General features: G+C 44.3%; 1 protein-coding gene across 6 annotated transcripts in view; it reads right to left on the bottom strand.

The window, feature by feature from the left end:
* Nucleotides 1–8,716: 8,716 nt before the first annotated feature.
* LYN (LYN proto-oncogene, Src family tyrosine kinase) overlaps nucleotides 8,717–27,241 on the bottom strand; it is a 109,383-nt gene continuing 90,858 nt past the window's right edge. For all 6 annotated transcript variants that reach the window (XM_059893299.1, XM_059893301.1, XM_059893300.1 and 3 more), the window contains 3 exons: nucleotides 15,310–15,463; nucleotides 13,281–13,412; nucleotides 8,717–10,130 (listed from right to left, as the gene is read on the bottom strand). In XM_059893299.1, coding sequence (XP_059749282.1) covers nucleotides 9,928–10,130; nucleotides 13,281–13,412; nucleotides 15,310–15,463 — 489 coding nt within the window. In that variant the 3' untranslated portion in view covers nucleotides 8,717–9,927. The remainder of the gene's footprint in view (nucleotides 10,131–13,280; nucleotides 13,413–15,309; nucleotides 15,464–27,241) is intronic.

Genomic DNA, 27,241 nt, shown 5'->3' with positions numbered 1-27,241 from the left:
TCATTTTTCCTCTTTCAGTCTTTATTCTTAATAAAAGTATAACTTTATGAATAACAATCTGATATTAATATAAGCATGGACTTATTAAACAAGGGAATTTTATGTAAGTGTTAGGGTAAAGTTAAATAACACAATATTAATATATTGCTTTATGGTTTCTAGAACAGATGCTTAGAATTGAGAGATCTCAATTCTGCTGTCTTAGAAGGCTTAAGTTATTTTGTAACTTTTTAAAGTGGCTCTTACTGACTTTTTCATCACTTCGTATTTCTGATAAGATCTCTTTCATACACATTATTATTGGACTGAATATTTTAAAATATTTAAAATATTTTATAAACAAAGATTCTAGGCTGAGCTTGTAAGTGAAACCAAGTTATTGAAATTTGATGGCTCAAGCCATTTGGTATTGAAAGGACTTCTGGTGAAGGTGGGGGGAAAGTGCTTTCATTTCATTTTTCTTTCAGTTTTGTATTCGGATGTAAGGTAAGGTATAGCTGATGAAGTAACCAGACCACCTCTGGTTCATTTATGTGACAGGACACTAGATGGCACTGTCTTCCTTGGGAATTGATCAGAATTCTTTTTAAGTGCATTTTCAGGGATATGTTTCTTTTGTGTTTTCCAGAAATCAGATAAAAATATTCCCTCCACTTGCTGTTCTTAATGAAGTGTTAACTTTGTGAGTAAGCATCTACACTTGAAACACAGCGGACTGTCTGAATAATGTAACTGAGTAAACGACGGGTTGCTGGCTCTTTATGGCTTCTGGGCACCACGACTCCTGGAACTAGTTTCCTTTTTCATTGCTGTTGATGCTAATAAACTTTGGAACAGTTCCAGGTTTACATAAGCATCTCAGGGCCAGCGCAAGGGGCTCTCATGCACTGTGCCTCCAGGTCCCCGTTATTGCTCCCTTGCTTTAGTGAGGCACACTTGTCACATGGATGAAGTGATGTTAGCTCACTGTTAGCTGAGGTCTGGACCTCACCCAGTTTCCTTAGTTGTTGCCTCATGTGCTTTTCCTGCCCCAGGATCCACTCCAGATGACTGCTGGACATGTCGCCACCCTGTCTCCTCGAGCTCCTCATGATGGCCTCGATGGTTGCCAGGTCACTGACTGGGTGAGTGTCTGGTGCTCCTTTGCGGGTCAGGCTGGGTTATGGATTTAGGGGAGGAAGACCACACAGGTGCCAGGCTGCCTCCTCGCCTGCTGTCGGGGTGCACCCTGTGCTCAGTCATGTCCGACTCTGAGACCCCATGGACTGTAGCCCACCAGGCCCACGGGATTTCCCAGGCAAGAATAGTGGAGTGGGTTGCCATTTCCTTTTCCAGTGTGCACACTATTTAAAAAATTAATTTATTTTTAATTGGAGGATAATTGCTTTACAATATTGTGTTGATTTCTGCCATACATCAGCATAAGTCAGCCACAGGTATACGTATGTCCCCTCCCTCTTGAACCTCTTTCCCACCTCCCAACCCATCCCACCCCTCTAGGTTGTCACAGAGCGCTGCTCCCCGCGTCATACAGCCAATTCCCACTTGCTATCTATTTTATATATGGTAATGTATATTCTTCCGTGCTACTCTCTCGATTCGTAAGTGTCCACAACTCACACTGTCGATGTGACCAGTCGCTGTGTACATTGACCTTCATCTCCCAGCTGAGGGGTGCTTGTCAGGCTTCCTGTTTCCCCACCATCAAGGTACCTGTCCCCTCCTTTTCTCTACTTTTCTCCTTGGAAGGAAGTCACTTTGCACAGTGAGAACTTGAGGAGGTGGGTGTGATGATTCACCTCTTGGAAAGTGAAGTATCTATTACATTAATCATCTGGAATTTTTCTGCATTGGAAAAATTTCTCTTCTCCTCCACTTATTCACTAGTTTATTTATTTATAACAGTGTAGACCCATGAATATTTATTTTACCCTCTGGGTTATAACTCAGTACTACTTTATTTATTTTGTTAGTCACATTTTTCCAGCTTTGGCCCTTGGGGGATCTTTCAGTTGGCTTCTGTGTGCCTTTGACATACTTCCATCAATGTATTTTTTTCTTTTTAAGCAGTTCAGTCTACAAATGGGATTTCACACCATTATTCTGTGAACATGACTCTTTTCCATTACTGGAGTAATATGTTAATAATGAAAACTAAAAGATAGAGGAAAGTAGAAAGAAAAAGAAACAGTCTACTTTATTAAAAAAAAAAAGTCTTCGTTACTTTGTCAATTTTTGTTACTATTCGTGTGTTCTCTGAAAGTGTTTCTTTTTTCATTATTATTTTGCATACTTTTTTTTACATTTCCTCTTTAAAAAACAGGTTTATGCATTCTTTGTAAATAATTTTATATCCTAATCATTTCTATTTAACAATACATCATGGATATTTTCCCCATGTTATTACATATATATTACTTGAAATGTCCTCCATCAAATTAACCTTTCCTTTAGAGTTGAATTGGCTCAAAAGTATCTTCAGTGTGTAATTCTGGATGCAGAACGACCTTTAACACATAGGAATTGAATAAATTATCTCTCAAAATTATCTGTTTCAACATTTTAGAATTACAGTGATGAAATGAGTACATTTGAGCTTACAAGTTCTTTAGGCACCTTCTCCTTATTCAAGTATTTAACATTGCTAGGAGTTGAGCTAGGTCCCAGGAGAGCAGCCATATTTTTTGAAGCCCTTGATTCATGTTTGGATTTTACAAAATTGGGCAAGCTGTATGAGGGCAGCCTAGGAAAAGGAAGGGGAAGATGTTGTTCAGACTATGCAAATAAGCCAGGGATCAACAGCCAAGAAGCTAAGCAAAATGAGCTGCTTAGTAAGAAACAGGCTTTTCATAGAAATGATGTCTAATTCAGAGGCTGGGTGCTGCCCTTCTCAGCACAAATTCTTAACTCCTTTACTGAGAAATTATGCAACTGACTTAATTCCACGTAGTTCAAGAAAATACAGGAGGAGATGACTCCACATCCTGGGTGGTATTAGTCACCTTATCCCTCAGGAGCTCTCCTAAGTGGGCAGAACAATGAGAACTTGTATTTTTCCCTAAGATCTCTGCTTAATCACACCACCATGCTATCCAAAATATTCATTAAAGTTAACAAAGGTGACTGAAAACAGAAAACATCAGAGGCTAGACTCTTACACATTTAACCAGAGATTGTGCATTAAAAGAATGAAATGGAATTTCTGTCATTTTTTGTTTTAAAATTATTTTTCTCTCCAAGGAGAGAGTTCAGCCCTCGTTTTGTATTATGTGGCATAATAACACGGAATTTCTTTCTGGGGTTTCACATTCAGAGGTTAAACCTCACGCACATCATCTATGTGTTTGGCAGGGAATCCTCACTGCCCCACTCATCCCCAATTCTCCCGTGAGGAGCTCGCAAGGTTTTCACTTCATCTTGTCTCAGCTTTGTCCTTGGGGAGCAGGGGGCCTATTTTCTCATCCACAGCTCTTGTTCCAGAAATTTGTGTATAAGTGAATTCTCTTCTCAGAGGACTTCCTTGTTATACTATTGATTGATAAGAACAAAAATCTTTATTTTTTATTTGATCCTCTGGAGTTGAGGGTTTTCATCTGATTTTTACGTTTTTCACACTCTCCTTTTCTTTAATTCCTATTACAGACTGAGCAGCTCTCTGGAATATGATTGGGATATTTTTAAAGCTATTGACAGATGGGGAGCTATTGTTCAGAGAGCTAAGTGACAAATGGCTGTGGATGTGTGTGTGTGGCGGGGGGCATTCGTGTCGGGGTGTCCTTAGAACGAAGTGCATTCCAACCAGCCAGCAGCCGGCACGGTCCCTGGCACATGGCAAGTGATCCACAACTACCTGTTGACTGAATAAATGAATGAATAGCTGGTATTTTATTGTGACATGATTCCCCAGCTTGAGATTTTGTGGTTGTTGTTCCGTCACGGTCATATCCAGCTCTTTGCGACCCCATGGACTGCAGCACGCCAGGCTTCCCTGTCCTTCACTACCTCCTGGAGTTTGCTCATGTCCATGGAGTCGATGATGCCATCCAACCATCTTGTCCTCTGTCACCTCCTTCTCCTCTCTTGGAGCCAAGGGCGGTCCCAGAGAGGGATTCCAAGAAGGAAAGATGATGCTCTGTCCCAGAACCAGAAACTCAGGGGTGGGCCAGGAATCTGTGATGGAGAGGCAATTCTGAGGCCTTTACGATTGACAGTCATGCCCCAACTCTACAGTCTGGGGGGCTCTGTCCTTTGATGTCCACTTCCTTTGGTGCCCTCCTCCCCCCTCGCTTCAGCCTCTCTCTGAAACCCCCTGCAGCCTTCTCATCCGCTGCCAGCACCCTGTCCCTCTTCTAAGCCAATCCTGAAGGTCACTTCTTTACAAAGCCTTTTTGCTGTTTGTCCAGGCCTGTCTTTGTAACCAGTCCCACCACCTCTCCACAGAAAGATCCTCTTCACCTTTTTCCCCCACCTTATAATCGTTTCCCTGCACTTGCATGATCATCACTGCCCTTGTCCCCTTAAAGCCAGCCACCTGAGACTGAGTTCAGTGAAGCACTGTAATGAATGACCACTATTAACTACGGGATAACGTTCTTTCAAACTAAATACATTGACAAGAAATTAGGAGTGATGATCCACTTTGGGGAAAAAATGCCTTACAAAGAAGAATTCAAATCCTTTGAAAGGGCAATTTACATCTGTCACCTGTATCCCCTTGCTCACATCAGAGTGACTTCCAGGGCAGTTAGATTTGGGAGTTCACCATCAGTGTACAGAGTTGAACGGAACGCCCCCTTGTGGTCTTTTGTGAAAGAGCATCTCCTTTTGTTTGTGGTCTTTGCCCGCTACTGCGCCCATTATCTATTTCAGCAACCACATCACTGGCATCTTTGTGGTCACTAAAACCACTAGACATTTCTTCCCACTTGAACTTCGAAGTCCCAGGCCTCCCTGAAGTGCATTTGATCAGAGAGTATTTTAATGACTATATTGCTTCAGGGCTTCCCTGGTGGCTCAGACAGTAAAGAATCCACCTGCCAATATAGGAGACTGGGGTTTGATCCCTGGGTTGGGAAGACCTCTTGGAAGAGGAAACGGCAACCAACTCCAGTATTCTTGCCTGAGAATTCCATGGACACAGGAGCCTGGTGGGCTACAGTTCATGGGGCCACAAAGGGTTGGACATGACTGAGCAATTAATACACACACGTGTTGTTTCAAAGAGATGCATAAATATTTTGCATCTTGCAACATAGCCGCATTAAATAAGTTTTGAGTAACCACAACCCCCATGTTGGTCAATTTGAACTGGATACTTCACTAACACTAAAAGATCTCACATACTCTTCAAGTTCTGTGGTCCATCGCCTTAGCCCCGGAAGTCCAAAATACCCCAAACCAGGCATATTTAAAGAACTCATTTGGTGGTAAAACCTGATCTGAAGCTATGTATAGGCTATATTCACTCCACTTCCTATGAACTCAGGTATTTTTCCTACAGAAATGTTTTATTTGTTTAGTGGTTTCTTCTCCAGTGTTCACCGAGAGACATCCACCAAATATTCAGTATATTTATTGTATTAAGTGAAGTGACTAAATCGTGTCCAATTCTTTACGACCCCATGGACAATAGCCAACCAGGCTCCTCTATCCATGGGATTTTCCAGGCAAGAAAACCGGAGTGGGTTGCCATTTCCTTCTCCAATTTATTGTATTAGCCTTTCAAATAAAAACAAAAACAAAAAAAGCAAACCTTAAATCAGAAACACATCTGACCCTGAGGTTAGCAGATGAGGGCTTAAGAACTTATCTGAGCCCCAGCATAAAGTGTAATTTTAAAAATTCATGGATTGTTTTGTTTTGTGACATGGTATTGACTTTTAGTGCTATAAATAAAGCCACCTTTGATTCTAGAAGTTCTGTATTAACAGGGCACAATGACCAATCCAGATTATATATGAAAATCTTATCAGTGGCCTAGAGATGGAGGCCCAAGCCTGCCCCTATCATTTCCAGATTTAAGGGAAATATTCGAGATCACTTGGTGACCATCTTGGGGACCTGTGACATTTTTGGCGCTTGCTCCTACTCCAAGTATTTAGATTCATAAGAATACAGGAAATTAAACTGGAAGGCTTCCCTCTTACACATCTCTCAGATTAGGACTTTCTGGGATAAATTTTCATCAGTTTAATACAACATCAATGTCATGAAATGGAACACAAATGTTATCAAAGCAATTCATTCAAAAGTGTAGTTTCCATAAGTTGTCTTTTTAAAAAGAGTGAATGGTGAGTTAAATACTTGCATGACTTTTCTCCCCAAATTAAAATTTTTAGAAGAATTTTTTTCTCACATCTGTCTGGACTTTAAGTGGTGCATATTGTAAGTAGTTCCTTTGCCTGCTTAGAACATCTAGCCGAGTCACGAAGATGCCACTGTAAAGGAATTCCACTTCTTTTATTTTGCAAGAAAATATGAACAGAAACCACTCTATTCCTTTTGTGGCCCTGAATGCAGTTGATTTCTCAGCTGTGAATCAGCGATCCTAGCGTCCAGGTATTCCAGAGTGACTGTGTGAGTTCAAGGTGATCTTTTTTTTAAAGTGCCAAAGCACTGAATGGAGAGAATGGTGGGTGTATGGGTATCTTTGTGTATCTATAGTCATTATTGCCATCAGGAAGAAGAGCAAGGCACTCCCAGTTCATCAGAAAACTTCACATAGTCAAAGCGTAGAGATAGAGAACTGATATCTCATTCAACCAGCAGAAGTAGAAATGCAGATACAGAATGGGGGAAAACGTGGGTGGTGTGAGAGATGTTCTGATGGGAATTAAGCATGGCCATGGAAAGTGGCTTTAAAATCATAAAGGTCAGGGGCTGACCCATAGGATGAGCAATTGTTTTAATTCAGTTGAATTTATTAGATGCTGGTGCTTTGCTTCCTTTTAGCTGCAACTTCCTCGGCTATAGTTTGAGCAAAAGGAAAGCCTTCAGCACAGGCAAGATGAGAAATGAGCTCACATTTAACTTCAGTGTCCTTGATCTGTCGTGTTGTGTAAGCAAACAAATATGGCCCCTCCTCTAATCGACCCTCTTCTACGCTCCTGGGTGTAGTGTGTACCCTTCTGTGGTGTACTGTGTCCCCTAAAGGCAGACCCAGACATGCTTTACTGGTGGGATTCCGACAGCACCCCGAGAAGCCTTCTGGAGGGTCTATGGAGGCGCCAAGTGTCCCCTCCTCCCAGGGACACATGTCAGGGCTACGAGCTCTACTTTAGGTTCAGCGAGCTTCCTGTTCGTAAGAAAGGAAAAATCCACACTTCCTCCTCCTTCTTCCTCCTCTACGCCTATAGCCAGCTTTGGGAAGGCAAGCCGTCTGGGGAAAGAGGTCTTCTTTTGAGCAGATCACTTTGCAGTACAGGTCAAAGCTGGGGCTTCTCTTGAACCTGGGCATGCATTTACTCACCTTAGATTCCTGGGAAGCTTTTAGGTTCACTGACACCCCTGTATCTCCCTCACCCAGTGCAGAACAAGAGTCAGGATCTTGGGGGTGGAAGTGGAATGGGCATTCTGTTTTTCAAATTCTCAATAATGACCTGGAACATGAAGATGTAACTGGCCTGCACGTCTCTGTGGACCCCGAGATTAAACAAGCACCTGCCCAGCCCCTGGATCTGCCAGTCAGGAACCCTAACTGTGTGTTGTCTGCTGAGCACCACCGAGTTGGACACAGGTTGAGAACAAGGGAGGAAGCCCAGGTGACAGCAGAGATGCTGAAGGCAAAGGAATTCAGACTTGAGCTGGGGGTGGGGTGAACGGTGGGGGGACAGTTGAATGTAAAACTGCCAGAGGAAGCAGAATGGAGAAAAACAAGGTGACGGTGAATTTAGTCATTTCCTAGAGATGTTGTTTTGCTTTGGGGCTTCCTTATACTCTCTCTTGATGCTGGGTCATGTGTGAGCTTCTGAAATGGAGTGTGAACAGGTGTGTGTATGTCAAAAAATGCAGCGTGGTGCGTCACGTCACCAGCTGTGCAGACATTAGATGGTGATAATAGTTCACCTTTGTGAAGGTGGCTCTTGGGAGTTGAGAATTTTAGAATACTTTACAATGGACCTTTAAAAAACATTATATGGGAAAGGAAGTTAAAATTTAGGGGAAAGCAGAATATTTCATCCTTTTCTCCAGGCACCCAACACCTAGGCAACACATACAAAGTGAAATTGTAATGGTGCTTGATAGATAAGCCCGGTTTCCCTGCTGGCTCAGTGGTAAAGAATCCACCTGCCAGTGCAGGAGATACAGGAGACGCGGGTTTGATCCCTGGGTTGGGAAGATACCCTGCAGGAGGAAACAGCAACCCAGTCCAGTATTCTTGCCTGGAGAATCCCATGGACAGAGGAGCCTGGTGAGCTGTAGTCCATGTGGTCGCAAAGAGTCAGATAGGACTGAGCTACTGAGCACGCACGCATATACTTTACTAAGCCTGTTTGAAAACAAATCCTGTTGGGCCCCCCGACAGGGATGATGGGTGTCTAGGCCACCAACTCCTCGGTTCTCCAATCTGAAAACACTCAAAGGATGGAGGCAGAACTTGTACACATTTTTCAATCGATGTAACCAATGGAATCACCTCCCAACCCCCACTCCCCCACCAACTGGTACCCATTCTTGTATTGACGACACTTGGAAATGTTAAACACCAGTGGAAAACTTGAGATGTTACGGGCCCAGGTGTATTAAAATAAGATCAAAAATAGAAATATTAGGTATATACACAAACAGCATAGGTGAAATGTGATATGACATAGCGTTTTCCATTCAAGCTACAGTAGAAAAATTTAACAAACAAAACCTCTATCTAATTGCTCCAGTGACTCAGAAAAGCCTCCTCACTCATTTAGTTTCCCGCATAGCCTCATATAAATAGACTCACACAGACCACACACAATTTAGAAAAGATTGCTGAATCACAAAAATAGCCCCCGAATACGGCATTTTTACTTTCTAGAGTACAACTAAAATGAATACTTGATCAATAAAATAATGTTCAGAATCATTTGAAGCAATAAAGAAAGCTCTGATGTTTTGTAAGGCCCTAGAAGGTTCCGCAGAGATTAGAAGCATCTTGTTCGTCCAAACTACAAGGTCCAAAGAAGTCTGGAGAGAGGAAATTGGGGAACTGAAAAGCTGGACTTTAAAACAACATTCCTTCTATTGGCAGAGCAGTTCCTGAAGCTCCCTTCCAGGGGAGCTGGGCAAACCTGGGTGGTTGGGGAATCCGCATGGCTTAACACGGTGGCCCTGCCTGCTTGCTGATGACACTTTCAAGGAAAGAGATTCCTCTGCCCAGGTGGGGTTCTGAGTGATCTCCGTGGAAGGAAGTGATCTCCAGTCCAGATTTCATGGGGTGGGAGGTCACAGAAATCTGGGAAGGACATGGAAGCATCTGACTTCACCTGCAAATCTAACAGGTTGGATTAGTAGATTTTTTTTTTTTTTAACAAATAAGCTCAAGCATAGAGAACATACAAGGAAGTGCAATGGAGACATCTGGTTATTTCTGTTGTGCTCCTGTCTGCGACTCACTGAAATGGCCTCCGAACCTCTGAGTCACATGCCCCCTTGTAAACAAGAGGCCGATGTGGGTGCACTTTGGTGGGATAGGTGTTTTCTTCTCAGAAATCCATGTCCAGGTGTTGGACTCGCAGAGCCAGTGTGCCCACTGGGTGCAGGCTGGTGGGCATATTGCCCTTGAGAGGAGAATCCTTTCCCATGGAAGAAGTCCTTCCTGAGTTTTAGCCTTGTGTGAAGGAAGCAAGGATAGCCAGGGAAGCCAGCCCAGGAAATAACTAGTGACCGGGGATTGTTGTTTTTCCCTTTGGAGGGAGGCGGCGGTCCCGTGCGTGGCTTGAGTCCCCAGCACTAAGGCTGCTGCTGGTACTGGCCCTCGGTGGCCGTGTAGAAGTCGTCCAGCACGCTTTGTAGGTAGTCAAATGTTGGCCTCTCCTCTGCCTTTTCCTTCCAGCACATCTTCATGATGTCGTAGAGCTCATCTGGGCAGTTCTCCATGCGGGGCATCCTGTAGCCCTGCGACAGGGCAGTCATCACGTCCGCGTTAGTTCTCCCTGGAGGCGAAAAACCCACAGGTACTGTTTAGAAGCCTGACTGAGGGTCATGCGATGCAGTGGTACCCACCTCCTTCATCCCTGGTTGGAGTAAGTGTCCGAGGATGGGGTGGGCTAAACTGTGTTCCCACAGTCCCCGCTATCCTGGAAATTCCTATACTGAAGACCTAGCCCCAAGGACCTCAGAATGGGACTGCGTTTAGACATAAGCCCTCTAAAGAGGTGACCAAGCCTTTAGGGTGGGCCTAAGCCCCATCTGACTGGTGTCTTTATAAGAAGAGGAGATTAGAACATGGAGATGCAGGAGAAAGCCAGAGAGAAGACAAATGGAGATGTTGTCTCAAGAGCCAAGGATGAGCCTTGGAGAAAGCAATCCTGTCAACACCTTGATCTTGGACTCCCGGCCTGAGGAACTGTGAGAAAATACATTTCTGTTGTATGAGTGATTCAGTTTGTGGTATTTTGTTACAGAAGTTCTCAAAACTGGCAGAGGGGCTACGGACATTTCTGTAAGCAATGTAATCATATAAAGGAGGTTAGTACAAAGAGGATCTAGGCAGCATTCAGCTGCCAAAGTAAAAATCGGTGAACATGATAAGCGGAAGGCAGAGCGAGTTCTCTTCAACGACAAAAGGACATTGGACCTGACAGACCTTGTGAATAAACACCCGATTCTAACATTTCATCTCACTCTCTTTTGCACTATTTTTTTTCCCCCAGCTTCTACCAGTAATTAAAAAAAAAAAAAATCATTTTCTCACCCATTATCTCCCAATACTTTTTCAAAATCAGCTTTTCATTGCAAGTTTACTTAAAGAAGTCAGGGTCCTTAAGTGAGCTAGACCAACTGTTTCATTCCCACTCCTCAAATCATCCTCAGGACAAGAGGCAGAGCTCGGTGGGCTCCAGCGAGGGAACCCCCTGCCTGCTGTGTCACTTCAGTGTCCGACTCTTTGCGACTCCATGGACTGCAGCCCGCCAGGCTCCTCTGTCCGTGGGATTTCTCCAGAATACTGGAGTGGGTTGCCATTTCCTTCTCCATGGGGTCTTCCTGACTTAGGGATCCATCCCGTGTCTCTTAAACATCTCCTGCATTGGCAGATGGGTTCTTTACCACTAGCTCCACCTGGGAAGCCCAGGGCACCCACTATTCCTGCCGGGCTCTGCAGGATTGCTGACTGTGGAGGGTGGCTTTTACTATAATCACTTGTCTCAGGTTAGCTCAGACACTGAACTGTCCGTCTTTGACACTGAGAAGAACTTTAAGGGGAAAAAAAAGGTCATTTTAATAATATTTTTCTCCATCATTAAAACGGGATAATAAAACATGCTCATTCAGCCATTTTAGTAGGCTCCCCTGGTGGCTCAGTGGTGAAGAATCCACCTGCAATATAGGAGACCTGGGTTTGATGTCTTGGTCGGGAAGATCCCCTGGAGAAGGGAATGGGAACCCACTCCAGTATTTTTGCCTGGAGTACCCATGGACAGAGGAGCCTGGCGGGCTACAGTCCATGGGGTTGCAAAGAGTTGGACACGAATGAGTGAATAAACAACAACATCAACAACAAGGGGCTGGAGGGGGGCAGGCGGGTCGGCGAGTTAGCGTCTAATGGGTACAGTATCAATTTGGGAAGATGAAGACGTTCCGGAGATGAATGATGGTGGGAAGTCCAGCAGGTGAGGGCGAGGTGGCCAGGGTTCCGTAGGAGCCAGTGATGCGGCTCTGGGCCAGAGTCTCCTTCTCCGAGCCCCAGAGCCTCGTCCACACATCGCTGTGGAGCGTGCAGTACCTACCACACAATACTTGTGAGGTTGTATGTTTATTGATCAGGTGTCATATATAGGCAAAGTATATAATCTTTCTCTATAGGTTGTAGATTATAGATAGATATCTGGGCTGATTCAGAAATACCGTCCCCATTTTGCGGTGTCTAGAGCAGAGCAGCCGTCAGAACAGGAAATCTGGCACCGGAGGGTTTCACGGGACCGTCAGCCCACTGTGCAGGCCCCACCCAAAGGCCTCCCCCTCCTACCAGCCCTCCAGGCCCAAGAGCAGCAAAGGTGACTAGGAGCCTGGAGGCCACATCACCGCTCTGCCCCAAAGTCTCCCGTCTCTTGCAAAGTCAGAGGTGAAGCCCCTGGGCAGCCTCTGAGGCTCACAGCCGCTCCACGTCATCCCAACACCTCCTGCCCCTGCTCGGGACCCTGTGCTCTGGCTGTTTCCCCCACGGGACACCCAGCCCCGGACAGCCCCTGGGGCTCTCTGTCAAGTCACTGAGTCCCTGCTGCTTTTAGAACCTGCGACCCATCCCCCCAACCCAATCCCTAAACCATCACACCCTCCCCCAACAGCATACTTCCCATCCTACATACGGTCCTTATTATCAGTGATTATTATAAATGATTGTAATCAATACTCAACTATTAGCTCTCAAGGGAGGAGCTGGGACTGCTCCATCCGGCACCTTGGGAATGCTTAGCACCCTCAGATTTTTGAATGAGGGAACGATTTAAAGATTTACTTTTAAACTGGCCATATCCATTGATTTTGTGAAAAGCCCATTAACAAGAAAGAGAAGGCTTTGGGGAAAAGTCCCTCTGCTTCCATGTTCCTGGAAAAAGGAGGGCTGGCAGAATCTGGCTGGGAAGATGTTAGGAATCTGGAAATACTGAATGACGTCCCCACAGCCAGTAAGTTGAGGATCTGAAGAATCATTTGTTTGCAGACAGAGGTGGTTGTCTCTTGAAGTGGCAAAGACTCCAAAGTACATTATACAAATCTTTGTTTCAGAACTGACCAAGAAAGAATCATACAGCATCATTTCTATGTCCGTTTCCTCCACCATCCAGTGTGAGGCTTGGGAGGAGCCCTGTGTCTTGTCCTCCAACCCTGTTGCTTCAGCAATATCTGTGACCACGCCAGGCACATTCTAGGCTGTTAGTGGTGGAATTCATTAGTGGAGCGAAAGATACGCACGCAGACAAGAAGGCGGAGAAGTGTCTAAGCATATTTTACAACACCTTCCACTAAAGACAAAGTTCTCACACCCTTGTCTTTCCTCTGGATATTTGTTCATCATTTATGTCTCATACCACCTGGCTTTTTTCTCATATATATCCCGCAAATGGAAATAGGTAAGTAAGCAGTACCTGGGTAGGGAATTTTCCCATAGGTGACAATTTCGTACAGGAGAATTCCAAAGGACCACACGTCAGACTTGATGGTGAAACATCCGAAGTTGATTGCTTCTGGAGCTGTCCACTTAATGGGGAACTTAGCACCTAGGGGAGAAGACACAAGGGCTTTACTTGGGTCTCTGAGCTGAAACAAAAAAGTCACAGGCGTGTGACTCTCACACTTTCCTTCTTTGCGGGGGAAAGTTTTGATGATTAATTTTGAGTGGGTAACACATGCATATCCCAGGTGGCTCAGTGATAAAGAACCCGCCTGTCAATGCAGGAGACCCAGGTTCAATCCCTGGGTCAAAAAGATCCCCTGGAGAAGGAAATGGCAACCCACTCCAATATTCTTGCCTGGGAAATCCCATGGATGAGGAGCCTAGCTACAGTCCATGTAGTCCATGGGTCACTCTTTGTGACCCCATGGGCTACAGTCCATGGGGTCACAAAGAGTCAGACATGACTGAAGCTACTGAGCACACACACACACACAGAGGCTTGTCAAATTCTACAAAACCAATGTAATAAATTGATCTCCTGGGTCTGAATCCTGGCTCTCCCACTTACTATGTGGCTTCAGAAGCTTCTGAGCCTCTCCTTTTTCCTCATATACAAGATGGAAGCAATATACTACTTATCATATAGGGTTATTGTAGAGATAAATGAGATAGCATGAAAAGCACTTAGAACAGCAGCTGCCTCACTGAAAAGCTCACTACCTTTTAGATCGCTGCTGTTGTTCAGTTGCTCAGTTGTGTCTGGCTATCTGCGACCCATGGACGGCAGCACACCAGGCTTCCCTGTCCTTCACTACCTCCCAGAGTTTGCTCAAACTCATGTCCATTGAGTAGGTGATGCTATCTCACCATCTCCTCCTCTGTCACTCCCTTCTCCTCCTGCACTCAGTCTTTCTCAGCATTAGGGTCTTTTCCTTTTACCCACTTCTCCTCAAACTGTTTTCCTTGACCTGGATTTTGCTGAAGGTGATTAAGGCCAAAGATAAATTATAATCCACCAAAGAGTACCGAAACTTGAGGCGGGAGAACCACCTGAAGCGTGACAAATGCAAGAGATGTTTCACAAATCAAAGCAATGTTTTCAGTCTGTTTGTCACATCTATGAATTCTGTGGGCACCTTCCAGAAATAACACACATGTTGTTAAATTGATCTTTAACAAGTCTTAGGAATGTCAAGGAAGTGCTTGACTCTTTCAGAAGAGAAAGCACTGCAAAAAAATCCCCAAAACTACTCACTGAACTTTCAGGAATGAGACTGTAGGAGTCCTCAGATCACAAGCAACACAGAACAGTCTCCAACAGGAGAGGCCAGTGCAGCGCCAGGAGGGCCAGCCTCGGAGCACCAGGCCAGGGACTTGGGGATTTACGCTGCTCTGGGTGTTCTTTGGTTTCCATGTATAATATGGAATGTGGGGAAATAAAGGAGTGTGTTTTTGTAATGTTACATTTACTTCTGTGTGTGTGTGATAATTTCCATGTTTTAATTTGTATTGGGTTGGCCAGAAGGTTCGTTCGGGTTTTTCCACAAGATGCAATGGAGAAATCTGAATGAAATTTTTGGGCAACCCGACAGTTAAAAGGCCAGAATACAGCCTTAAATAGTATAGTATAGAATTATTGTTACAAATATTCTTTCTACAGTGAAGCAAAGTGTACCTCATTGGGTGAAAAGCTCTGACATGTAATATGAACAAAGAATTACGATTCTGCCAAGCCTCTTCTTGTTTTGCCTCACTTAATTGAAATACAAATGACAGCATTTTTAAATTTTATAAAAGTATCATACAGAGATAATCGAAAGAGTAAGAAAACAATTAGGATATACCACAAACTGCAACTATGGTACATATTGAATATTGTACCAAATGAATTCTTTTTTTTTTTTTTTTGATGCCTGTTGTAATCGCTTTGTTAAAAATGGGCAAAAACAAAACAAAACTAAACAATAACCAAACACCTAAAGATGGCTCTGGGAACATACCTTCTCTGGCTGTGTACTCGTTATCTTCAATCACTCGAGCAAGACCAAAGTCTGCGATTTTGCACATGAGAGACTCAGAGACTAACACATTAGCGGCTCGTAGGTCTCTGTGGATGTAGTTTTTCCTCTCGATGTACGCCATTCCCTCGGCGATCTGGAAACAGAACAAGGCTTTCCTTTAGACGTTCTACTTAGGCCCAGAGAGGAAAATCAGAAAGCTTTTGAGTTCTTGTAGATATTTTGATGGTTCAAGTTTTTCAAACAAAGGGTAAATTACAATCGCCCCCTTGAGTCCTCTCTAAAATAACTGCTCCTCCAAATTTCCAATGATGAAAATCAGTCTCAACATGATTATTTAAGTTGTCTCAACCTTTCTGAATGTGTGGAGGCCCTTTTGAAGACTCTGTAGATACAAGGACGTCATTGTCCCAGCTTTTCAGAAGTGAAAACAGAGCCGGGGGGATGATGTGCTAACAGACCCAAGAGCAGGCTGTACCTGTCACCACATATTCATGCAAGAAAAGTTGATTCTAGATTCCATTAGCCAGAGTAGTCTCTGATTTCTTCCTGCTGTTGTGAAATAGAGAAACAGAGCTGGATTTACTGGTGTCCCTGTCACCACATCCCTGCTGTACAGTTAGTTGACTGCCCACAGGACCCAGGCTCCAAGCTCTCTCTGCACAGTCCCTCCAGGATGAGCAGAAAGAGTCACCCAGACACAAAGCTGACGGATGGCAGGAGAGAAGCAATGAGCCGAAGATAAAACAGGGGAGGTGAAACCACTACACAGCAATTACTGGAAAATTGGGTTAAGGAATCAAAATAGGGTTATTTAGGAAAACATTACCAAATTATTAAGAATCAAGAAGTAAGAAAGGAAGGGAGTAAGGGAGGGATGGAGGGTGGGAGAGGAAGGAAAGAGAGAGGGATGAATGAAGGAAGGGAGGAAGGGAAGGACCAAGGAGCTGTGTCTGGTGAGCAGTTAGAGGGAAAACTAATTAGGATTACTTCACACAGGAATGAGTGTATTCTGCAAATTCTACCTTGAATTCCAGGCAGCTCAGGGTGGCGGACCTGACTCCTTCCTAACTCCATCCTCAACAGCATCCTCCTTATCATTCATCAAAGGCCAGTTCAGCCAGGCGCTGCGGCTCAGCAAAGGCTTAGCTCCTTACTACATGCAATGCTTCTCCTGACTCCAATGACTACAGACTGGGACTATAGACTCCAAAGACTGGACAGGGAACCAGGAAGCACCGAGGTTTGCTGTGATTCCAAAGCAAGCTGGACACTCCATCAGGGACACTCGCCAGACACGTCTCCAGGATGTGACCCACCACTCCGAGGAGCCCAGGGGACACAGGCTGAATCTCTAACCTGGTGCACCAAGGACTCATGTTTCTCTCATTCTCAGTGACGGATCTGAATGCTCAGTTCATGAAAAGCAACCTGGGAACTTGTTGGTAAGGCTCTTCTTACACACTCACCGAGTTCTGCATTTACACAAACCTGAATGCATTTTTAAAAAACATGATTCTCTGAAATAACAACAGACTTGCAGCAAGTCCCACTTATTCTGGCTTTCTTTTTCATCTCAGGGTTTGTTAAGGAGCTCATATTGCAAATAATAATAACAGCACTCACTGAGATGAAGATTCGAAACAATAGCATTCGCCAAGTGGAATAAACAATGGATATGAGAGCATAACAAAAGCTTTTGGATAGGACTTGTTCTGAGGTCACAAAAGACTACAATTCTCTTTTTATATAAAATGTACTATTTTCCTGGTCTGTATGCGTTGGTCTTTCTGGGTTTCTTTCTTTCTTTTAAACCTTAATCTTTGTTTTTTGTTTGGTTGTTGTATTTACTTTGACTAAAGTAAAACCAGCTCTATTTCTCTATTTCGCAACACCAGGAAGAAATCAGAGACCACTCTGGCTAATGGGATCCAGGATCAACTTTCCTTGCGTGAATATGTTCTACCTCCTCTGGGCCACTTAGTCTAGCAGCTGTCAGCATGGAAGAAAGAGCTATTGCATAAATACATCACCCCCAGGCTCAGCCATCCTCCGGGCCCCAAGGAGCGGGGGATGGTGCTCACCCTCCACTTTCTTTTTAATTAAATTATAGTTCATTTACAAAGTTCCAGTTGTAACTTACCGCAAAGTGACTCAGTTATACCTGTATATTGGATTGGCCAAAAAGTTCATTCCGGTTTGTCATAAGATCTTATGGAAAAATTGAATGAACTTTTTGGCCAACTCAATACATGTGTATTCTTTTTCAGATTCTTACCATTGTAGGTAATTACAAGATATTGAATATAGTTTCCTGCACTCTACAGCAGGTCCTTGGTGTTTATCTATTTTATATATAGTAGCATGGATGTGGGGCTTCCCAGGTGCTCAGTGGGTACAAAATCTGCCTGCAATGCAGGAAATGGGGAGACTCAGGTTTGATCCCTGGTTTGGGAAGATTCCCTGGAGGAGAGCATGGCAACCCACTCCAGTATTCTTGCCTGGAGAATCCTATGGACAGAGGAGCCTGGTGGGCTATCGTCCATAAGGTCGTGAAGAGTCAGACACGACTGAAGTGACTTAATATGCATGGATGCATGCACACAGCATGTATCTGTTAATCCCACCAGCTTGGGAAAGGTGAATTGTGAAGGAGTTAGGTGGAGTTGCTCAGGTCTGATGAGGACAGAATCTGATTCAGGAAGATGCCTTTGCACCCAGAGGTATTTTACATAAATGATGATGATGATAATAAGGTGGCTGACTGACAGGTAAATAGATAGATATATATAGAGATGGTAATAACCATCACTTCTCCCAGCACTAAAGGGGCGCTTTTTATGCACCAGACACTGTTTTACCTTCATTAAACCTACTTCACATTTCATCTGAAAACAATCTATCAGGAAAGTTTTATTTTCATTATACACATGCGAATGAGACTTAAAGAGGCACAGGAACCTCCTGAAAGTCACAGAGGGAGGGAGAGAGCCAGGACTGACACCCAGGAGGGCTGACCTCCAGGTCACATCCCAGAATGTCCCATCAGCAAGAGAGCTCACAATTGGATGCTTCTGGAACTCAAATTTTTCATCAAGAGGAAACTATTCTGCTGAGAAGAGAAAAGAATGCTTTTGACGTTTCATCTTAGAATTCATTGTTGATAAGCCCAAATTTCACAGCTCAGAAATGCTATCACAAACCCTCCCCAGGCAGAGTTCAGGAAGGACATACAAGCTTGGACATGCATGGTTTGTCTTTGTCTGGAACAGTGCTTCTCAGCCTTTTTTCATTATCACCCTCTAAGGAGAAAAATTGGAGGGCAAGAGGAGAATGGAGTGGCAGAGGATAAGATGGTTGGATGGTATCACTGACTCAATGGACATAAGTTTGAGCAAACTCTGGGAGATAGTGGAGGACAGAGGAGCCTGGCATGCTGCAGTTCATGGGGTCGCAAAGAGTTGGACATGATTTATTAACTGAACAACAACAACAAAATACCAAGAAATAGGATTTTGTCCAGTAGGTCTGAGCTGTGGAGGGCCACAGAAATATCTAAGCTTTCCTCCTCCCCCATGAACAAATTCTGAGTCCCATGGGGGCAATCTTGCCCCATTTTGAATTCTCGGTCTAGAAGCTAAATTAAGCAAAGAAGGTATAAAGTCCATTTTTCCCTATGACTCAAAAGTGGCAAATAAGATGGATGATGATATATTCTTGGCTTGGATGAGGTTAACACTCTGTCAGAATGAAAATAACCAGGCTAAAATTAAGCAGGAAAATATTCTTTCATTCAAGTAGTCCTATATATTGTGAAAAAAAGCAATAACTATCTTTCCTTTTGGAAAATTCGACAAGGCTGAAAGGAAATTATTTTCCTAGAGTCATGCCACAGGTTAGCACAATGGTTTGGAAGTGACTTCAATTTCCCTTCTGCTCATTTAGCAGTTAAATTCAGTTTTAACCCTTATGACCATATTTCTTAACTCTCTCGCTGGCTGTGTCCCTGGGCCTCTTATGTTAACCCAGTTCTCACCCTAAACCACCTAAACCTGCATCCCTAAGAGTGAGGCCTCCCTGGCTGGTTGTGATGGGCAGCCCAGGTGCAGAACTGCCTTGGCCCTTGTCGCTTCCCAGGAGCTTGACTCTGATCCTGATTTATTCAGTAAGAACCCGGATTTTAATAAGCTCTTTGTCTGCACAGTGAACTTGAAGAAGCATTGCATTAGATCCAGTGCTTTTAACTTCAGCTGTCTTAGGATTTGAAGTGCTAGACAGACTGGCATGAAATCTCAGTCTCAGCCTCATGAATGGATGGACGATAGTCCTCCTAAGGCTGGGGAAAGGAGGTCCCCACACAACTCAACTGAGGAGAAATAAGGAGCAAGATGACCACAGCCGGCAGGAAGGAGCCCAGGCAGAGAGGCGAGGGTGCCAAACGGGGGCTGATGGCCCAGATGGTGGGCAGCACAGAACATGTGTCCTGAGCTTCTGTTTCTTTTGTAACTTAGGGAGAACACTAGGCTCACAGCTCAGAGGCAGGGAAACTGGAACCTCTTCCTGCACATCAAGGTTCTGGGGTCAGGCCGTTATTGACAGGGCTTAGAAAACTGATTTAACCTCTCAGCTTTAAATAGTCGGAGGGGATTCTCTACCTCTTGAGCCACGTCGGCATCACGCCAGCATCAGGCTCAGTGATGCGCAAACATGAGAAAACCTTGACTTTCTGAACCACCTGCCAACACTAAAGAAGAACTAAAAATGTCTCTTTCTCCATGGGCTAATTTCCAACTCTGTACTAGAGAGTCTGTGTGTGAAGCAAGTGGAAATTTGAAGTAAAAACCTCCCCTATGACTTAAAATGAGAATAATCATACAAGGAGACAAGGTTGGTGATGTGTCTGGACTCTTGGTTTAAAGCTACCTTGATTGACGGTCACATGGGCTGGCCATTTCCTGAGGTCAAATAGCGTGGCAGGCATACATGTCTAGTTCCTCTTTTTCTACCATCAATGGAAATATATGGTGACATTTTCTCTCTTTAATGTTTCTGTGTGCAGGTGTGTGTGTGTGTGTGTGTGTGTGCCTGTAAACTATCCCAAGAAGACAGGGAGGAACCACTTGGGAGTGAACCACTGGGACCCCCACCTGAGCAGTAACCCAGCAGCTTCTGGCAACATTTCCCAGGCATCTGGTACCCAGTAAAAGTTCTAGGCACTGAGAAGACATTAAAAATGATGCTTCCTGAGTTAGAGGTCAATCTCATCTTGCATGCGTGCATGCTCAGTTGCTTCAGTCATGTCCAACTCTTTGAGACCAAATGGACTGTAGCCTGTCAGGTTCCTCTGTCCATGGGATTCTCCAGGCAAGACTACTGCAGCGGGTAGCCATTCCCTGCTCCAGGGGATCTTCCTGACCTGGGGCTCGAACCTGGGGCTCCTGCATTGCAGGCAGATTCTGCACCACTGAGCCATGAGGGAAGCCCCAATCTCATCATGGGGCTAAATAAGCAGACCCCCAGCCTCTGGCTGTTCTCCAGGGAGGCCTTTCAACATGCTGTGAGAAGACAAAGTGTGACCATTGGGCGACTGCCAAGCAGCTTCCCAGACAGGACCAGAGAGGAGGCTCTGACCCCACATACCGGAAAGCCGCTGTTCTGAGAAACGGGCGAGTAACAGGCTATCTTGCTCAATGAGTAATTTGTAAAATTTTAATGAGCAGAGCCCACATGAGACAGAGCGGATGGAATAAAGGAACCTAATTGACGGACTTGCTGTGATTTCTCGAGCAAAGCTAAAATCTGCCCCAGGAAATTCCAGCCCGAAAGAAAACTGGAACTGAAAACCCAGCCTGTCTTCGAATTGGCCAGTTGGAAAACATTTGTCACTTAGATGAGCAGTGAGAGAGAAAGAGCAAAAACCTGCCAGAAAGCAGGAAAGACTGAACTTTGGTTTTCTTGCGGCATGTCGTGGCACCTGTCCCATGAGGCATTGTTTGCCTTACTCTCTAGATACGTACTTTCTTCCTACACTTGGGAAAAATAGAATTCAAATAATTAATCACTTGCAAAAACCCTAGGGAGATTACAAAATAATAAATTATATTTATTTATATAAATATAAATATATAATATATATAATATAAATATAAATATATATTATATATAAAAATATAAATATATATAAATATAAATAAAATATATTTAATAAGCTGGAACCGAGCCAAAGGGTAAAAGCCTCTCAAACCTATCTGAAGGGTTCTCTCCATCACCATGGGGTTAATCCTAAATGGATCTGAAAAGACCATTTCATGACAAAAGGAAAATAAAATGCAGAGAAAACAGTCTTTAAAAAGAAAGTTTAAGTAAGAACACATTTCCTTGGCACTCCAAATGGTACAGCATTTACTTTGTGGCAGGTGATACTTCCTATAGATGTACTTTTCTATCAATATTCACTGAGCCTCCATACTGGATCCCTGCACTCTTTAGTCCATAATTTGGATGAAGGAAGGGATGGCTTAGACAGCTCATTCCTTGCTATGTTGGAGCATCACATTTCTTAGAAATTATGTTTTAGCTTTATTGGGTTATTAAAAACATTCTTCTTTATTCCTCTTTTTCCAGCAAAACTTCTAAGAAATAATGGAAACTATGGCTTTGATGCTGATGGTGATGACAACGGAGATGATGACGAGGACGGTGGGGACAGTGACGGTGATGATGACAAGAGCGGCGGTGATGATGACAGCCACCGTGTATTGGCTGCTCACTCTGCCCAGGCACCTCACCAGGCATTTATAATCCCTAAAATAAGCCTGGGAAGTAGCCAACATTCCTAGTAAAGCTGAGTCTTGGAGAAGTGAGATTTTTTCCCCTAGACAGACTTGGATTTGAATCCAAAGCTGGCTGGTCCTACCCCCTGTGCCTTTAATTATGTATCTGTACTAGCTTTTTCCTTTTAAAAGGGCTACAAACTGTAGAATGCTTGCAAGTTGACATCAGGGGAAAGGAGAGAAAGGAGAAATAGTAACTAGATCATGTAACAAATGGCCACACTAAAGTGAGCAGTCTGTAATATCTTCATAGCTGAAAGATGAGGGCAGAGTTTGACACATACAAACTTAGGGCTGGTGAGGTTCTCTGATAGATCAAAATTTAATCGGTTCAGGGACTTCCCTGGTGATCCAGTGGTTAAGAATTTGTTTTCCAATGCAGGAGATAGGGGTTTGATCCCTGGTTGGGGAACTAATATCACACATGCTACGGGGCAACTAGACAGCCCGTACATTGTAGCTAGAGAATTCTTTATGCCACAGTGAAGACCCAGTTTAGCCAAATTAAAAAAAAAAATCAATCCAAAAGCATGCAAGGACCCACAAAGCCTCAGGAAGACACAATTTCCACACAGACAGCATCACAAAATAATCATACTTAAAGCAGTAAGTTTCCATCAAAGAGATTTATCGTCATTAGCAGAAAAGAAAGAGCCATTTGTCAACTAATTCTCATAGACTTTTTCCTGCAAAAATTTACTGGACCAGCTCATATCCATTAGGACAGTTGTTATAAAAACAGTCAAACAACAACAAAAAGAAAATAAACAGTGTTGAGAAAGTAGAGAAATTAGCTATTGCTGATGGGAATGTAGAATGGTACAGCCACTGTAGAAACCAGAATGAGTGTTCCTCAAAAAATTCAACATAGGATTACTGCACAATCCATCAATTCCACTACTGGGTATAAAGCCCAAAGAACCAAAAGTAGATAGTTAACATTTGCACAATCTTGGACAGATGCACCCCTGATCATAGTAGCACTATTCACGATAGCCAAAAGGTAGAAACAACTCAAGTGTCCGTCAGTGGGCGAAATTAAAAAAAAACAAAACAAATTGCAGTCTATACAAACAATGGAGTATGATTCAGCCATAAGAATGAATAGAATTCTAACACAGACTACGACACGGATAAACCCTGAGGACAGTAAGCTAAGAGAAGTAAATAAGCCATAAATCATTAAGAAGGGCAAATACTGAACGATTCCACTCATGCAAGGCACTTAGAGGATCACATTCACAGAAAGGCGAGTAATGGCTGCTGAGGGCCAGAGCGAGGGAGGAGCAGAGTAACGTTTCATGGGTGCACAGTGTCAGTTCGGCAGGATGAAAAGGGTTCTGGAGATAGATGGCGGTGATGTCCACACAGCAGTGGGAATGCCACTGCAAACCGGATGCCACTGAACTGTGCATTTAATAATGGATGAAATGGTAAACTTTACGTTATGTGTATTTTATCACAGTTGAAACGTAAAACGGGGAGCTTCCAGCCGTGGGAAAGCAGGAACAGGAGGCGGAGAGTCTGCTGGATGCTGCAGACTGGGCCACACCCACCGCACCGCGCTGCGCAGTGCATTCTGCGGCTTGTGGTGGCACCCTGGCCAGGGACGCCCATGCACACCTGGGGGGGTCCACGTCAAACTGGGCAGTGGTCAGGGCTCCTCCCATACCACTTCCTCCCCAGGCCACTCCTCAATCTAACCTCAAATAGACCTGGCCGTGATGTGAATACACAACCAGGGATCAGCAGGAAGTAGACCAACAACGCCTCAGAAGATAGTCAGATGGTTGTGACTGTGCGTCAGAGACTTACAGTAAGTCATCTTGGGTTTTATACAAAACAGGGCAAGTTTCTTCTCAAAATCTCAACTTTTCCACTCTATGAAATGCGATAAGAATAGCATCACCTGAGAGAGTCCAGATGAGACTGAAAAGGAGAATGCAAGACCACTCAATGCAAGATGGAGATGAATGATTCCTAACATTAATACATCCTACTGTACAGCACATGAATCTCTGCTCAGTGCTATGTGGCAGCCTGGATGGGAGGGGAGTTTGGGGGAGAATGGATACACATATATGTACGGCTGAGTCCCTCTGCTGTCCACCTGAAACTACCACAGTATTGTTAATTGGCTATACTCCAGTATAAAATAAAAAGTTTAAATGGTAAAAAAAAAAAAAAAAAGACGAAATGGGATCATAGCAAATAGTAGTGATTTCCCTTTTTTTTTAAGCAATTTTTTTTTTACTGTGGGAAAATGTACATAACATAAAATTTACTATTTAAACCACAAAAAATTATTACTACTACTATTAATAATCCCTGGAGAAGGGCAAGGCAATCCACTCCAGTATTCTTGCCTGGAGAATTTCATGGACAGAGGAGCCTGGCAGGCTACCGTCTGCCAGGTAGGACGGGTCATAAAGAGTCGCATACGACTGAAGCGACTGAGCACGCACTGTTAATAATAAGACCCACATCCAGATGTGGTCGTATTGGTGAATGGAAAGTAGGGCTGATCTCCAAGGGGCAGTGGGCAGAACGCTGCCCACAGGTGCCCGAGTGCAGCCTTGCTCACACTGCCTCCCCTGCTGAGCGGCTGCCATCACCCTTGGGAGGATCTGGAGCTGGACTCCATGTCCACTGATGGGTTCCCTGGTATCAGCTGCCTGAGGCTGAAAAGGGATGACCTGGCAATGATCACCTCCTCCCAGTCAGGTCAGGGACTCCCCACTCTGTACCCCCAGGAGAGGGCAGTGAATAACCGACACTAAGATCAGAAATCTCCTTCGCTTACTGTCCCCTCTTCTGCATCAATTTCACTGCTGCTACTGTTACCAAGACGACCTACTCTGACCTGCGGCTAATGAACTGTGCTTATCACCTTAGAAGGAGAAGAAGGAAGCAAAATGTTCTCAACTTATCCCAAGGATGGAGGAATGAGACAAAAGCCACTGGTTCTTCTGCCCAAGCTTTTACAGGGCCAGATCAATGTTGCCTCTAAGGAGGAATGTGGTCTGACGGGGTTTGCCCCACACACCTCCAGCAGAGGGACAAGTCGCGGGATGCAAATGTGCAAATCTGCTCAATGAAAACTAAAACTGTCAAGTGACTCGAAAACATTCCTACTCTGATCTTATTATGTGGCAACTGGGGCATAAGGAAACAGGTGCAGTAAGTAAAGAAAGATTTTGTTACTTGTATTAATGGAAAAGTGGAGATTCCCCAAACATAAACCAAGGAATGGTAAGGAAATCACGGTACAGTTACAGGAATAGAATATTATACTTTAATAGGTACATACATGTTGATGGAGAATTAAAACTAAAAAAAGGTTTAGTTTATATTTATTTATTTGGCTGTGTTGAGTCTTAGCTGCAGCATGTGGGATCTAGTTTCCTGATCAAAGATCAAACCCAGACCCCCTGCATTGGGAGCATGGGGCCCTAGCCACTGAACCACGAGGGAAGTCCCTGGAGAGTTCTTAAGTAAATGAAAAACTGTAATATTCAGTTCAATACATATAACATAGCACATATGGTACAAAGCTAATATGCAATGAAAAGAATAATTAGAAAGGATGGATAATGATGAACTAATAACAAAAAAAAAAAATGGTTAAAAGCTTAAAGAAAGAATTCCCAGAAAAATAAACTGCAAACAAAGAATAAATATAGGAAAAGATGCATGATTTCATCTATACTACATACACACAACTGACAATAAAGAAACAGTGCATGCCTGCCAAGTTGCTTCAGTCATGTCTGACTCTCTTGCAAACCCCTGGACTGTTGCCTGACAGGGTCCCCTGTCCATAGAATTCTCCAGGCGAGAATAATGGAGTGGGTAGCCATACCCTCCTCCAGGGGATCTTCTCAACCCAGGGATCAAACCCAGGTGTCCTATATTGTAGGCAGATTCTTTACCGTCTGAGCCACCACGGAAGCATCCTGAATTTAGGGTGGGCCCTAAACCAAAACTGAGGCCAGGAGAAGAGGGCGACAGATGACGAGATGGTTGGATGGCATCACTGACTCAAGGGACATGAATCTGGGCAAACTCCAGGAGATAGTGAATAATAGGGAGGCCTGGAATGCTGCAGTCCATGGGGTTGCAAAGAGTCGGACATGCCTTAGCAACTGAACAACAACTAAACCAATGAGCAGTGTTGTTTTAAGAGAAGACACATGGAGAGACACACGGAGAGGAGAAGGCCTGTGAAGAAAAAGTGATGCTCTGGCAAGTCAGGGAATTCTAGGAACCACCAGGAGGCAGAAGAGGCAGGAGGATCCTCCACTAGAACCTCTGGAGGGAGTGCAGCCGGCTGACACACTGACGTAGGACGTCTGGCCTCCAGAACTGTGAGAGGATAAAAATTCCCGATGGTTTGGCTACCCAGTTGGTGGTAGCTGGTTATGTCAGCCCTAGGGAAGTACACTGTGCTCTCAGTGAGATCACTCAGGAGGTGAATCTGGAGAAAGAGGAGGTCCGAGAACTGACTTCGGGGACCTTCCAGTGTTTAAATGCTGGGAGCTGAGGAGGAAACTGCCAGTGAAGTGGGAGGACACCCAGAGAGCAGTGTCCCACAAGTCAAGTGAAGAGGAATGTCTGGGAGGAGAGAGAGATCAAGCATGCCGCTGTGAGTCTGAGGAATGCCCTTGGACTTGTGTCACGGGGTCACCGAGATGACTTGTCCAGAGCTGTTTGCTCGAGAGCTGTTGGGCTTGAAAGAGAGCCGGAGGGGAAGAATTGTGAAGAGAGAATGTGGTCCTTCAAGGACCTTTGTCGTGACGGGGTGGAGTGAACTGGAGGTAGAGGCAGCTGGAGAGGGGTGTGGAGGAGAAGGGGCGCTGTATCATGGTTCCTATGGGAACGGCACAGAAATGAAGGGAAAACAGCAGGGCAGAATTTCTAGGGCAATGTCTTGAAAGGAGGGCTTCCCAGGTGGCTTGGTGGTAAAGAATCAGCCTGCAATGCCAGAGATGTGGGTTCGATTCTTGGGTTAGGAAAACCCTTTGGAGAAGGAAATGGCAACCCACTCCAGTATTCTTGCCTGGAGAATTCCAGGGACAGAG

Source organism: Bos taurus, chromosome 14 (genome assembly GCF_002263795.3).
Source record: "Bos taurus isolate L1 Dominette 01449 registration number 42190680 breed Hereford chromosome 14, ARS-UCD2.0, whole genome shotgun sequence".
Lineage (NCBI taxonomy): Eukaryota > Metazoa > Chordata > Mammalia > Artiodactyla > Bovidae > Bos > Bos taurus.
This window is presented reverse-complemented; position numbering and strand designations above follow the sequence as displayed.